General features: G+C 40.6%; 1 protein-coding gene across 4 annotated transcripts in view; it reads left to right on the top strand.

The window, feature by feature from the left end:
- Positions 1-13,367, top strand: part of CBFB (core-binding factor subunit beta) — a 71,354-nt gene that overhangs the window by 30,618 nt on the left and 27,369 nt on the right. For 2 of the 4 annotated variants that reach the window (XM_017539255.2, XM_017539256.2), the window contains exon 4: positions 10,756-10,872. The exons of the other annotated variants lie outside the window; for them this stretch is intronic. In XM_017539255.2, coding sequence (XP_017394744.1) covers positions 10,756-10,872 — 117 coding nt within the window. The remainder of the gene's footprint in view (positions 1-10,755; positions 10,873-13,367) is intronic. 4 annotated transcript variants of the gene reach the window in all.

The following is a 13,367-nucleotide window of genomic DNA, read 5'->3' on the forward strand; positions in this document are numbered from 1 at the left end:
TTTTTTTTGTTAGAGTCTCGCTCTGTTGCCAAGCTGGAGTGCAGTAGTCCAATCCTTAGCTCACTGCAACCTCCACCTCTTCGATTCAAGCGATTCTCCTGCCGCAGCCTCCTGAGTAGCTGGGACTACAGGTGCACACCACCACACCCAGTTAATTTTTGTATTTTTAGTAGAGACGGGGTTTCACCATTTTGGCCAGAATGGTCTTGATCTCTTGACCTCATGATCTGTCTGCCTCAGCCTCCCAAAGTGCTGGGATTACAGGCATGAGCCACCATGCCCAGTCTCTAGCAGCTTTTTAAAGGTCAGTGTTCAATATGGAACTTTGTTTATTCAGCTCATTATCATTATCATTTCTGATCATTTGCCATTATTTACAAAAATCCCCTGAGAATGAACATCCTTGTAATAGAATATTTTCTGTATATCTCTGATTAAGTTTTAGGACACATTCACAGACATGGCATTGCTAGATCAAAGGAAAATGCACACGTATTCCCCAAAATGCCTTCCCAAAATTGTTAGCCAGTTTACATTCGTCCAGACAATAGAACCTGTTATCCCTCCTGACACATGTTATTAAAATGTTTTTCAATTTATTTGAATATTTGTTTTCAAATAGTTAGCTTGTTCTGATTTAATATATTTGATTGTTAGTGAACTTTTAAAAATTGTTTTGGCTAGTTATGTTAATTTTGTTCTAAACTATTCTTTTCCATGTGGTTGGTTAGCCAGCTTTTTCAACTCCACTGGTTAAATAAAATATCCTTTTACTATTGATTTAAGTGTTGCCTTTTTCATATATTAAGTATTTATATACTTGATTTCATTTTTGAATTTTTTGTTACTGTTCCATTAAGTTGTCTCTGACTGCCACAAACTGATTATATGTTTTGGTATCTGAAAGGGCAAAAAATTATTCTTTCTTGAAATTTTTATGGATGGTCTGATTCTTTTATGTGAACTGTAGACTTCTCAAATTCTACAAAAGACATTATTTTGATATTTCATTGGAATTTTGTTAAAGATTACTTGGGGTACATTGTCATTTGTAGTCTTTTCATTCATGAATATGGCATCACATTAGTTATTCACATTTTTTTTTTTAAATGGAATCTCACTCTGTCACCCAGGGTGGAGTACAGTGGCGCCCTCTTGGCTCACTGTAACCTCCACCTCCTGGGTTCAAGTGATTCTCCTGCCTCAGCTACCTGAGTAGCTGGGATTACAGGTGCGTGCTACCACATCCAGCTAATTTTTTATTTTTAGTAGAGATGGGATTTCACCATGTTGACCAGGTTGGTCTCGAACTCCTGACTTCAAGTAATCCGCCCACCTCTGCCTCCCAAAGTGCTGGGATCACAGCATGAGCCACTGTTCGTGGCCTTTAGTTCTTTTTTTTATGTATTCAATTCTTCCTCATTAAAAACTTCAAGTTAATGAGCAGTGCTTTTGTAATCTGGACTCTATTTTTTGGGTGGGTGAAATTAATCTTTCTTTGAACTCATCATATAGCCCCACTGCCCTTATAAGCATTTCCTGCACATAGTTAACAGGTAATAAACATTTGTTAGCCAGGTGCAGTGGCTCATACCTATAATCCCAGCACTTTGAGAGGCTGATGTGAGGGGATTACGAGGTCAGGGGTTAGAGACCATCATGACCAACATAGTAAAACCCCATCTCTACTTAAAAATACAAAAATTAGGCCGGGCGCGGTGGCTCACACCTGTAATCCCACCACTTTGGGAGGCCAAGGCGGGCGGAGCACAAGGTCAAGAGATCGAGACCATCCTGGCTAGCATGGTGAAACCCTGTCTCTACTAAAATAGAAAAATTAGCTGGGCATAGTGGTGAGCACCTGTAGTCTCAGCTACTTGGGAGGCTGAGGCAGAAAAATTTCTTCAACCCAGGAGGCAGAGATTGCAGTGTGCCGAGATCGTGCCACTGCACTGTAGCCTGGCACCTAGGGACAGAGCGAGACTCTGTCTCAAAAAATAATAATAATAAAAATAAAAATTAGCTGGACGTGGTGGCGTGCACCTGTAAACCCAACTACTTGGGTGGCCGAGGCAGGAGAATTGCTTGAACCCAGGAAGCAGAGGTTTCGGTGAGCTGAGAGTGCACCATTGCACTCCAGCCAGGACAACAGAGCGAGACTCCCATCTTAAAAAAACCATTTGTAGAATAGGTAGATTTTTTCAAATGGAAATTACTATAGGAAGCTTACAAGAAAAAATTCTAGCTGTTTTCTGTTCTATTAATCAGTATTTAAATATTTATTGAGAACCTAAAGAGTAATGAATGTTCATACCCTCTTCCTGTTTTCTTAATACTTAAATTTATAGACTAGAGTCACAAGTGTTTAAGCTCTAACAACTTATTACAGAGAAGTGAGATATCCTTCCAATTGAAAGGGATTTTTTGACAGTGAAGTTTCTGCTTCTTGCTTTTGTCAATAGCTTTGACACTTGGTTTCTGCATATATTGATTTTATGACTCAGTACTGATGTGCATGGGGGTCTTGTTTGCAAATCTATAGTTACTCTGTTTTAATTGCCTTGAAGTTGTCTTCTTTAGAATCACTCAATAAAGAGAACTCTGCCATCCCTTTGTACCTTCAATTTCTATCTCTTAGATACCTAGAAACAATGATGTTTTCTATAAGTTATATAGTATTGTAGAGGAAATGACGTTTAAGAATGCCACTACTTATTCCAAATTTAGATATTCATAGAATAAGTACCTTCCAGACTCTCAAAGAACTGTTTGTACAGGTTAATAAATGAAAAGTTGACTTAGGTTCTTCCTTTGATACTTAAATTTCAAAACATAGGATTAGTAGCAGTTAGCTACTTAAGAAGTTTGGTTCATTTACTAAATGAAGAACATTTACTATCTCAGGGAAAGGGAAAAATGGAGTTTTTCTATCATAATTGAATCCTTATGGCTTTGCACACCCCTTTGGAGTACCTAACGAAAGCAATGGACTGCATTAGAAAATGCCCATGGTGCTAGGCATGGTGGCTCATGCCTGTAATCCGAGCACTTTGGGAGGCTGAGGCAGGTGGATCACGAGGTCAGAAGTTCAAGACCAGTCTGGCCAACATGGTGAAACCCCATCTCTAATAAAAATACAAAAATTAGCCAGGCTTGGTGGCAGGCTCCTGTAATCCCAGCTACTCCGGAGGCTGAGGCAAGGAATTGTTTGAACCTGGGAGGTGAAGGTTGCAGTGAGCCAAGATCACACCATTGCACTCCAGCCTGGGTGACAGAGCGAGACTCCATCTCAAAAAAAAAAAAAGAAAGAAAAAGAAAATTACACATGGGCTCAAACACATACATTTTTACACAGAATTTTGGGAAGTTTCTGATCTTGTCAAAACGTGTCTGTAAGCCCAAACCCCTGGAGGTTTTCTGAACTCCATTTAAGGCTGCCAACAAATGGGAAGTTTTAAATGGGGGCCTATAACTTAAACTTGTAAGTGCTGTGCTCCTTACAGGTTTCCTCACTGGCTGTTCATAGCCTGCTCTGCTGGGTATTTTTTCTTCTACCCAGCATCTGAATTTGTTGGACTTCCTCGAGATTCTTCCTGGGCCCTCTTCTTGTCCCCTGCTTACTCCGGGGTCTCTTCCTTTCCTCTGGATTTAAATACCACAGCATTGTTGATGATTGCCAGATTTATAACAGTAGCCCAGATCTCTTCTCAGATTGCTGGAATACCGTATGTAACTGCCTCCTCAAAATCTTTATTTGGATATCTCATAGATGTCACCTAAATGTAATAGATAAAAATTGTTGCAAACTTTTATTTTTCTTTTTTTAAAAAAATTTTTTGAGCCAGAGTCTTGCCCAGTCTGTAGTGCAGTGGCGTGATCATGGCTCACTGCAGCCTCGACCTCCTGGGCTCAAGCAATCCTCCCACCTCAGCCTGCAGAGAGTAGTGGAGACTGCAGGTGTACAACACTACACCTGACTGATTTTTTGAATTTTTTGTAGAGATGAGGTCTCACTGTGTTGCCCTGGCTGGTCTTGAACTCTTGAGCTCAAGCAGTCCTCTTACCGTGGCCTCCCAAAGTGTGCTAAGGTTACAGGGGTGAGCCACCACTCCTGGCAGCAGCTTTTAAAAATGACAGCTCATTAAGAATTCACATACTGGCTGGGCGCGGTGGCTCAAGCCTGTAATCCCAGCACTTTGGGAGGCCGAGGCGGGTGGATCACGAGGTCAAGAGATCGAGACCATCCTGGTCAACATGGTGAAACCCCGTCTCTACTAAAAATACAAAAAATTAGCTGGGCATGGTGGCGCGTGCCTGTAGTCCCGGCTACTCAGGAGGCTGAGGCAGGAGAATTGCCTGAACCCAGGAGGCAGAGGTTGCGGTCAGCCGAGATCGTGCCATTGCACTCCAGCCTGGGTAACAAGAGCGAGACTCCATCTCAAAAAAAAAAAAGAATTCACATACCATAAAATTCACTCTTTCAGAGTGCACAGTTCATTGATTTTTAGCATATTCAGATTTCTACAAAAATCATTACTATTTAATTTCAAAACATTTTCATCACCCCGTAAAGAAATCCTACACATAGCAGTAGTTACTCCTCATTTGTCACTCCCCTGGCAACTACTTATCTCCTTTCTGTTGCTCTAGATTTACCTTTCTGGACTTTTCTTTTTTATTTTATTTTATTTTATTTATTTTTAGACGAAGTTTTGTTGTTGCCCAGACTAGAGTGCAATGGTGGATCTTGGCTCACCGCAACCTCTGCCTCCCGGGTTCAAGCAATTCTCCTGCCTTAGCCTCCTGAGTAGCTGGGATTACAGGCATGCACCACCTCGCCCAGCTAATTTTGTATTTTTAGTAGAGACGGGGTTTCTCCACATTAGTCAGGCTGGTCTAGAGCTCCTGACCTCAGATAATCCGCCCACCTTGGCCTCCCAAAGTGCTGGGATTACAGATATGAGCCACCACGCCCAGCCAGGTTTCTGGACGTTTCATATAATATGTGGCCTTTTTCTAGCTTCATTCACTTATTGTTTCCAAGATTCATTCTGTGTTGTTTTATATATCAACATTTCATTGCTTTTTATGACCAAGTAATATCCCATTGTATAGGTAATACCACAGTTGATAGTACAAACATGGTTTTGCTAAAGCTCTACTGCATGAGTGATGGGAAATTTAAAGCTACAGAATGTGAAAATAAGGTGATTTAGATTGGATGTAACATCACAAATACTTTATATTTAGAGCTTGAGATGATTAAAAATTGTGTTTAACTAGCTTTTCCCTTTTCCAAAAGAACATAAAATGTGAGACTGTAGTCACTTTTTAACCTGTGTAAAGTCTCAAACATATTGTGATACTTTACTTTTGGAAAAATAAAGTATTGTTTTTCTTATGTATGGTTAGCTGCATCTGTTTATCCATTTTAGATCCATTTTGTATAAAATATTTCATTGTTCTAGGACAATGGGTTTAATCCCTACTTCATATTCTAATAACTTTTCTTTTAAAGTTTGAAATAAGGAATCATCATTTTCAGTGAAAAACTGCCTTTGTGCTTAAATTACTTTTTTTTTGACAGGAATATTTCACTGTGTATTAAATGACATTATTGGATTACATTATAAAATGCCAAACAGTTAAGAGACAGAATTTTATTTTCTTTATACTTTGAGGTTTGGTATTCATGAATGCATGAAAGCACCATTTCCTTTGAAGATCTACACATAAAACTGTATTTATTTGAATGAGAACATCTAAATAAATCATAGGATTGTCTAAATTTTTTAAAATTATAATTGCAGACACTATTCTTGATTAAAAATGTTGTCATTTTCTGGTTGGACACGGTGGCTCACGCCTGTAATCCCAGCACTTTGGAAGGCTGAGGTGGGGGGATCACCTGAGGTCAGGAGGTTGAGACTAGCCTAGCCAACTTGGTGAAACCCTGTCTATACTAAAAACACAAAAATTAGTGGGGCATGGTGGTGGGCCCCTGTACTCCCAGCTACTCTGGAGGCTGAGGCAGGAGAATTCGTTGAACCCAGGAGGCAGAGATTGTAATTAGCCGAGATCACATCAGTTGCATTCCAGTGTGGGCGATGAGTGAAACCCCATCTCAAAAAAAATAAAGAATTTTAGTCATTTTCTGAAACTCTTTAGAAATTTCCCAAAACAGATTGTTGGTTCTCTTTGTTGTGAAAGAATATTTATAAAGAAATATATTGATTTCTGAAATCCTTGCTCATGTAAAGAAAAGAAATGATAAATGGGCTTTTAAAAAAATTTAGTAATTTTATAAGAAAACTATTTTTGAACTATGGACATTAATATGAATAAGTTGGCCAGGGACAGTGGCTCACGCCTGTAACCCCAGGACTTTGGGAGGCCAAGGCAGGCGGATCACCTGAGGTCAGGAGTTTGAGACCAGCCTGGCCAACATGTCGAAACCCTGTCTCTACTGAAAATACAAAAATTAGCAGGTCATGGTGGCATGCACCTCTCTAATCCCAGCTACTCAGGAGCCTGAGGCAGGAGAATCGCTTGAACCTGGGAGGCGGAGGTTGCAGTCGGCCAAGATCGTGCCATTGCACTCCAGCCTGGGTAACAGAGCAACTCCGTCTCAAAAAAAATTAATAAATAAAATAAGCTAAAAGATTGTGGAATCTTCATTTCTAAAGAATGTAAATCATTGATGAATGTTATAAAATCTAATTAAAGTGGTGTGAATTTTACTTTTCTCTGCTATTAGAAAAGATCTCTTCATGATTAGAATTTAAAATGAGGTGTGCTGATACTTGAAATGACAATCCCCACTGCATGCTACTTCCTCTTCCTGTCAGAAGGAATGGGTGGGAATCTTCATGAGAGATAATGGTAAATCAGATTTCACTGAGATCAAATAAGTTGTTTTTAGGTTTTGTGAGGGGTTGAGCAGAGGTCGTCATAGTCACTTGTTTGATTTGATGCCATTGGTGGAGTTTTAAATGCATAGTGTGGAAGGGAATGAGCACTTATCAGAACAGAAGGAAATGTGTGGTTAAACGGTTTCAGCTGCAACTGTAGACTATTTCCCTTGGTCCTAATAGGAGGAGAAATGGAACCTTTTGTATTTTGGTTATTTTCCAATATAAGTAGAAACTGGTTCAGTGTGGCCTATTGCAGCCTTTAGCAGAAATGATTGGGTTCAGTAGTGAAGGGGAATGACACAAATATGTACTAGGAAGGCATAATTTTTTTTTTTTTTTTTTTTTTAAGACAGAGTCTTGCTCTGTCTCCTAGGCTAGAGTGCAGTGGTACAACCTTAGCTCACTGCAACCTCTGCCTCCCAGGTTCAAGCGATTTTCCTGCCTCAGCCTCCCAAGTAGCTGAGACTATAGGCATGCACCCCAACACCCAGCTAAGTTTTGTATTTTTAGTAGAGACAGAGTTTCACCATGTTGGCCAGACTGGTCTTGAACTCCTGACCTCCTGCCTTGGCCTCCCAAAGGGCTTGGATTACAGATATGAGCCCAATCAGAAGACATAAATTCTGTGAGTACTATTTTAAAGGTATCTGGGTAATTTTTGTAGCATGTTTATAATTGACTGGAAGTCAGTAATTGTTATTAAACATCTCTAAAAACAAAAGAATCTAAGACTCTGAAGAGACTACTGAAATGAGTTTAAAAAAAAATTGTTTCCAGCTTTTCCCTCAAAATGAGAAACTGTTTTACTAATTTTTATGTAATTATATAGGTGATAAATAATGCCAGATTTTAGCCCACAAAGCACTGGATTTCCCAAAGGAAATATATTTGATGCAGGTAAATGAAAAGCCTTGTTAACAAAGATGTATTTGATAATCTGCAGTTTTGAAAACTCACTGAAGAATTCCCGCTTCCTCTGCATTTAAAAAATCTTGTTCAAGCCAGTAAATATTAACCAATGCAGGTTCATTCAGAAGCTCATGTTTAAACGAAGTAGAAAAAACCTAAAATTATGGGTTGGTTGGTTTTTGCGATGGAATCTAGCTCCGTTACCCAGGCTGGAGTGCACTGGTGCAATCTTGGCTCACTGAAACCTCCGCCTCCCGGGTTTAAGCAATTCTCCTGCCTCAGCCTCCGGAGTAGCTTGGATTACAGGCGCCTGCCAGCACGCCCAGCTAATTTTTGTGTTTTTAGTAGAGACAGGGTTTCACTGTGTTGGCCAGGCTGGTCTTGAACTCCTGACCTCGTGATCTGCCTGCCTCAGCCTCCCAAAGTACTGGGATTACAAGCGTGAGCCACTGCACCCAGCCCTAAAATTATGTTTTTAAAAGTAGCTATTAGGTTAGTGTGGTATTAGGAGTGGGAAGATTGTAGGAACTGTAATAAATTTACATTATTTATCTGGATCACAATAACATATTCATCTTAGGGTAATTAGCACCATCCTTTCTGGGTAGATAATTACTCTTGGAAACAATTTTATTTTAAGCCAATATGAGAGTTAATGTAGCGATCAAAAATGATCTAAATTTTGGTATGATGTATACCTAAAGCATTTTTTGTTCTAGAGTTATTTACTTGAAAAAGATTGGTGAAGAAATTGGGTATTTTTTTCCAGAAGAAAAGTTAATGCAAGTGTAAAACCTCAATTAATTCCACAGAGTAAGGATGTAGGAAATTTTTTTCTTTTTTTTTTAAGATTAATCACACTCTGTCACCCAGGCTGGAGTGCAGTGGTACTATCTCTGCTCACTGCAACCTCTGCCTCCCGAGTTCAAGTGGTTGTCTTGCCTCAGCCTCTCGAGTAGCTGGGATTGTAGCCGTGTGCCACCATGCCCAGCTAATTTTTGCATTTTCAGTAGAGATGGGGTTTTGCCATGTTGGCCAGGCTGGTCTCGAACTCCTGACTGAGCTCAGGTGATCCGCCTGCCTTGGCCTCCCAAAGTGCTGAGATTACAGGCGTGAGCCACTGCACCCAGCCAGAATATAAAAGTTTTTTCTTTCTTTCTTTCTTTTTTTTTTTTGAGATGGAGTTTTACTCTTGTTACCCAGGCTGGAGTGCAATGGCACGATCTTGCTCATCACAGCCTCCACCTCCTAGGTTCAAGCAATTCTCCTGCCTCAGCCTTCTGAGTAGCTGAGATTATATACATGTGCCACCATGCCCAGCTAATTTTGAATTTTTAGTAGAGATGGAGTTTCTCCATGTTGGTCAGGCTGGTCTAGAACTCCTGACCTTAGGTGAGCCACTGTGCCTGGCCGGATGTAGGAGTTTTCTGATAAAGCTGAAGGTTCACCAGATGAGAGATACTTTTGGTTTCAGCTGTCTTGAAGATCTTTTTAAAATTTATTGATACTTTTTAAAACCTCAGTGCATAAAGTATAGTGAACATATTTAATTTGTCAGTGACGTGAAATGTTACAATATCCCAGGATATTCATTTTCATTATTTCTCTAATGTATAAGCAGATGTACTTGTTGGATGTGATATAATAGGAAGGCTAGCTAATTTTCTCATCTAAAGGTACTATGTGTAAGGAATAAATATATTTCATTTATTAAGAATTCAAGATGCTTGGTTAAGTTTATTAATTTTTTTACTTTTTAGAAGTGAGGTTTCTTTATGTCACCCAGGCAGGTCTTAAACTCCTGGCCTCAGGTGATCCGCACAGTTTGGCCTCCAAAGTACTGGGATAACAGGCATGAGCCACTGGTGCCTGGCCTTATTGTCTGACTTGATTTTGTTATACTATTTAAGAATTTCAACAGGGAGTTGAAATAAGTGGATTTTAGGTTAACTTACTAGTTTCTAGACAAATGATTCATACTACATATAGTCAAGCCCTGTGACCTTAAAACTTTTCTATATTTAAAAGACTGATTCAGCTTACTGTTGCAGATTGGGAAAAGTCAAAAATAAATAAATAGAAGACTGTGAAATAGCTTGAATTAAATTCCATAAATTCCATTTAAAGGATAACAGTGGTTTGCCCTGTATTATTTATGGACACCTAAAGATAACCACATACTACTCAATGTGGTATAATAGTAAATATTACATTAGTTAAGGTTTTTTGGTTAAAAGCAGTAGAAGTCAACTCTGGTTAACAAGACAGAAAAAGAAAAAAAGATTAGTTATCAGGAAATGATGAGATAGCCTGTAAAACTGAAGGGAAGTGTCAAGAGCCTGACCCTGCGTGGCTCCAGGAACCCACGTTGAGGGAAGCAGTGCTGCATGCTCTCTTCAGAGGGTGGTGGCTTCCAGTTGTTTTTCATATTTCTACCCAACATTCAAAAATCAAAGTGTCTGGCTGGATGTGGTAGCTCACATCTATAATCCTAGCACTTTTGGAGGCCAAGGTGGGCTGATTGCCTTAATTAAGGAGTTCGAGACTATCCTGGGCAACATGGTGAAACCTCTTCTCTACTGAAAATAGAAACAAAACAAAAAATTAGCAAGGTGTGGTGGTGAGCACCTGTAATCCCAGCCACTCAGGAGTCCGAGGCAGGAGAATTGCTTGAACCTGGGAGGCAGAGGTTGCAGTGAGCCGAGATCATGCCACTGCACTCCAGTTTGGGCAACACAGATACCATCTCAGTCAGTCAGTCAGTCAATAAAGACTGTGGTCACAAGATACGGTTTATGCATATACTTTACTGTGATTTTTAATTTTATCATTTTATTCATATTTACAGAGTTTATATAAATAAGTTTAATCTTTTTTTTATCATGTGTATGATGGTTTTCAATTGCTTGTGTCGTTCGTTTCTCTGTCTTAGGTATATTTGAAGGCTCCCATGATTCTGAATGGAGTCTGTGTTATCTGGAAAGGCTGGATTGATCTCCAGAGACTGGATGGTATGGGCTGTCTGGAGTTTGATGAGGAGCGAGCCCAGGTAGGGTGACTTCAGGCTATATTGAGCATGGTCCCTTTATTTAGTCCCTAATTTTTCCTTTGTCTGGGTGCCTATTTTACCCAGTCTTTAAGAGTAAGTATAGAAAGTATTATGTTCAAGCAGTATTGAGGAATCCTGAAAACGTTGAAACTCGAATTCTGATCCTGATTTTCTTGAGACTCGAATTCTGATCCTGATTTTGGGAAAGTTTTTTCTTCAGCAGTTCTAAATTTCATTGGATTATTTGTATCTGCTCAGTGGGTGCTCCAAAGTCCAGTAAGTAGTTCTTTAAAATATTTGTTCTTCATATTTGGAACATTATGAATAGGGGAAAAAATACGGTTCAAAATAAAATGTAGGAGCTGCACTTTTGGAATGCTTGAGTGAGGAGCTCAACAAGTCCTCTCCCCAGAAAGCAATGATAAAACTTGACAAAAATTGTTTTTTTCTTTTAAAAAAAAAAAAAAAAGGGAAGAGAGAAGCTGGACATGGTGGCTAGCACCTGTAATCCCAGCACTTTGGGAGGCTGAGGCAGATGGATCACCTGAGACTTGAAGTCAGGATTTTGAGACCAGCCTGGACAACACGGTGAAACCCCATTTCTACTAAAAATATAAAAATCAGCCAGGCGCGGTGGTGCACACCTGTAATCCCAGCTACTTGGGAGGCTGAGGCACGAGAATTGATCGAACCCGGGAGGTGGGGATTGCGCAGAGCCGAGATTGTACCACTGCTCTCACTGCTCCCCAGCCTGAGCGGCAGAACAAGACTCTGTCTCAACCCTAACAACAACAAACCGCACCCATTTAAGTCCTCATGGAAGCTATTGAATCTCAGTTAAGATCAGTGACAGTCTGTGGCATTTTAGTCAAGAGTTGCTCTCTCCCCAGCTCTGTGGTCCCTTGGATTCTTCCCTGGGCAGTCAGGGTAAGCCATGAGCACTGGTAGATCTGTTGTCCTGTCAGGAGAGAGCTGACTTTATTAAAAGCTTGTTGAGTGAGGAACTCATAAAAAAAAACAAAACAGTTTTTAAAGAGACAGGGTCAACCTCTGTTACCCAGGCTTGAATGCAGTGGTACAATCATAGCTCACTGAAGCCTCAAACTCCTGGGCTCAAGTGATCCTCCTATCTCAGTCTCCCAAAGTGCCGGGATTATAGGTGTGAGCCACAATGCCTGACCTGGTTTTACAGTTTCTTGTGGTGTTTTTAACATGTCATCCCACAACCTTTTCCCAGAAAAAAATCCATGCCCAGGCATATTGTTTAAAATGATAGAGGTCTGATTGGCAAACAATCTGGCAAAGCTAATGTTGCAGAAAACAACAAAGTGGCATACCAGCCAGAAATTTATCAAGATTAAGGGAAAGAGATAGGTAAAGTAGACCCTACTAAGATTACACTCATTTCATCCAGAAAGCTGTGTGCATGTACAAGGCTACACCTGCTCTTAGGAGAACACAGAAGGCCCTTGCAGGCTACTTTTCCCTGGGTGAACACAAGGTAGACTGGTAAACTCCCTGAACTTTGAAAGCATTTCCTCAAGCCACACATAAGTCCAGTGGCAAAAGATGGAAGTCCGCTGACTCAAGGTGTTTGGGCAAAACCCCTGACCAGTCATTGGCTGACAGCTGAACTATGCTGACCCAGAGACAACCTCCCAGAAAGCAAGATTAAAAAGACAGCTGTGCGCAGTGGCTGATGCCTATAATCCCAGGCATTTTGGGAGGCCAAGGTGGGAGGATCACATGAGTCCAAGAGTTAAAGACCAGCCTGGGCAACATGGTGAGACCTCATCTCCGCAAAAAAAAATTTAAAAATTAACCAGGTGTGATGGCATGTGCCTATAATCCTAGCTACTTGGGAGGCTGATCTGGGAGGATCACTTGAGTCTAGGAGTTCAAGACTACAGTGAACTGCAATCATGCCAGTGCACTGCAGCCTGGGCAACAAAGTGAGATTCTTTCTCTAAAAAGAAAAAGAGCTGAGCAGTCACATTGGAGGCTCTACACTGCTGAGGAAAACAGACTCCACAGAATTTTTGGCTATTATTCCTTCAAGTAAAAAAGTTCACAGACTAAATAGCAGATAAGAGCTGACATATGAACAAGAAAATGAACAGTGTCTTGGGGACCTGTGGGACACGAGCACACATGATGAAAGTTTCAGGAGAGGAAAAAAGGCAGAAGATATATTTTAAGAAATAAGAGCCAGGCCAGACGCAGTGGCTCACACCTGTAATCCCAGCACTTTGGGAGGCCGAGGTGGGCGGATCACAAGGTCAAGAGTTCAAGAGCAGCCTGGCCAATATGGTAAAACCCGTCTCTACTAAAAATACAAAAATTTGCCAGGCATGGTGGCAGGTGCCTATAGTCCCAACTACTCGGGAGGCTGAGGCAGGAGAATTGCTTGAACCCAGGAGGCAGAGGTTGCGGTGAGCTGAGATCACCCCACTGCACTCAAGCCTGGGCGACAGAGCGAGACTCCATCTCAAAAA

This window comes from Cebus imitator, unplaced genomic scaffold (assembly GCF_001604975.1).
Source record: "Cebus imitator isolate Cc_AM_T3 unplaced genomic scaffold, Cebus_imitator-1.0 Scaffold118, whole genome shotgun sequence".
NCBI classification, from domain to species: domain Eukaryota; kingdom Metazoa; phylum Chordata; class Mammalia; order Primates; family Cebidae; genus Cebus; species Cebus imitator.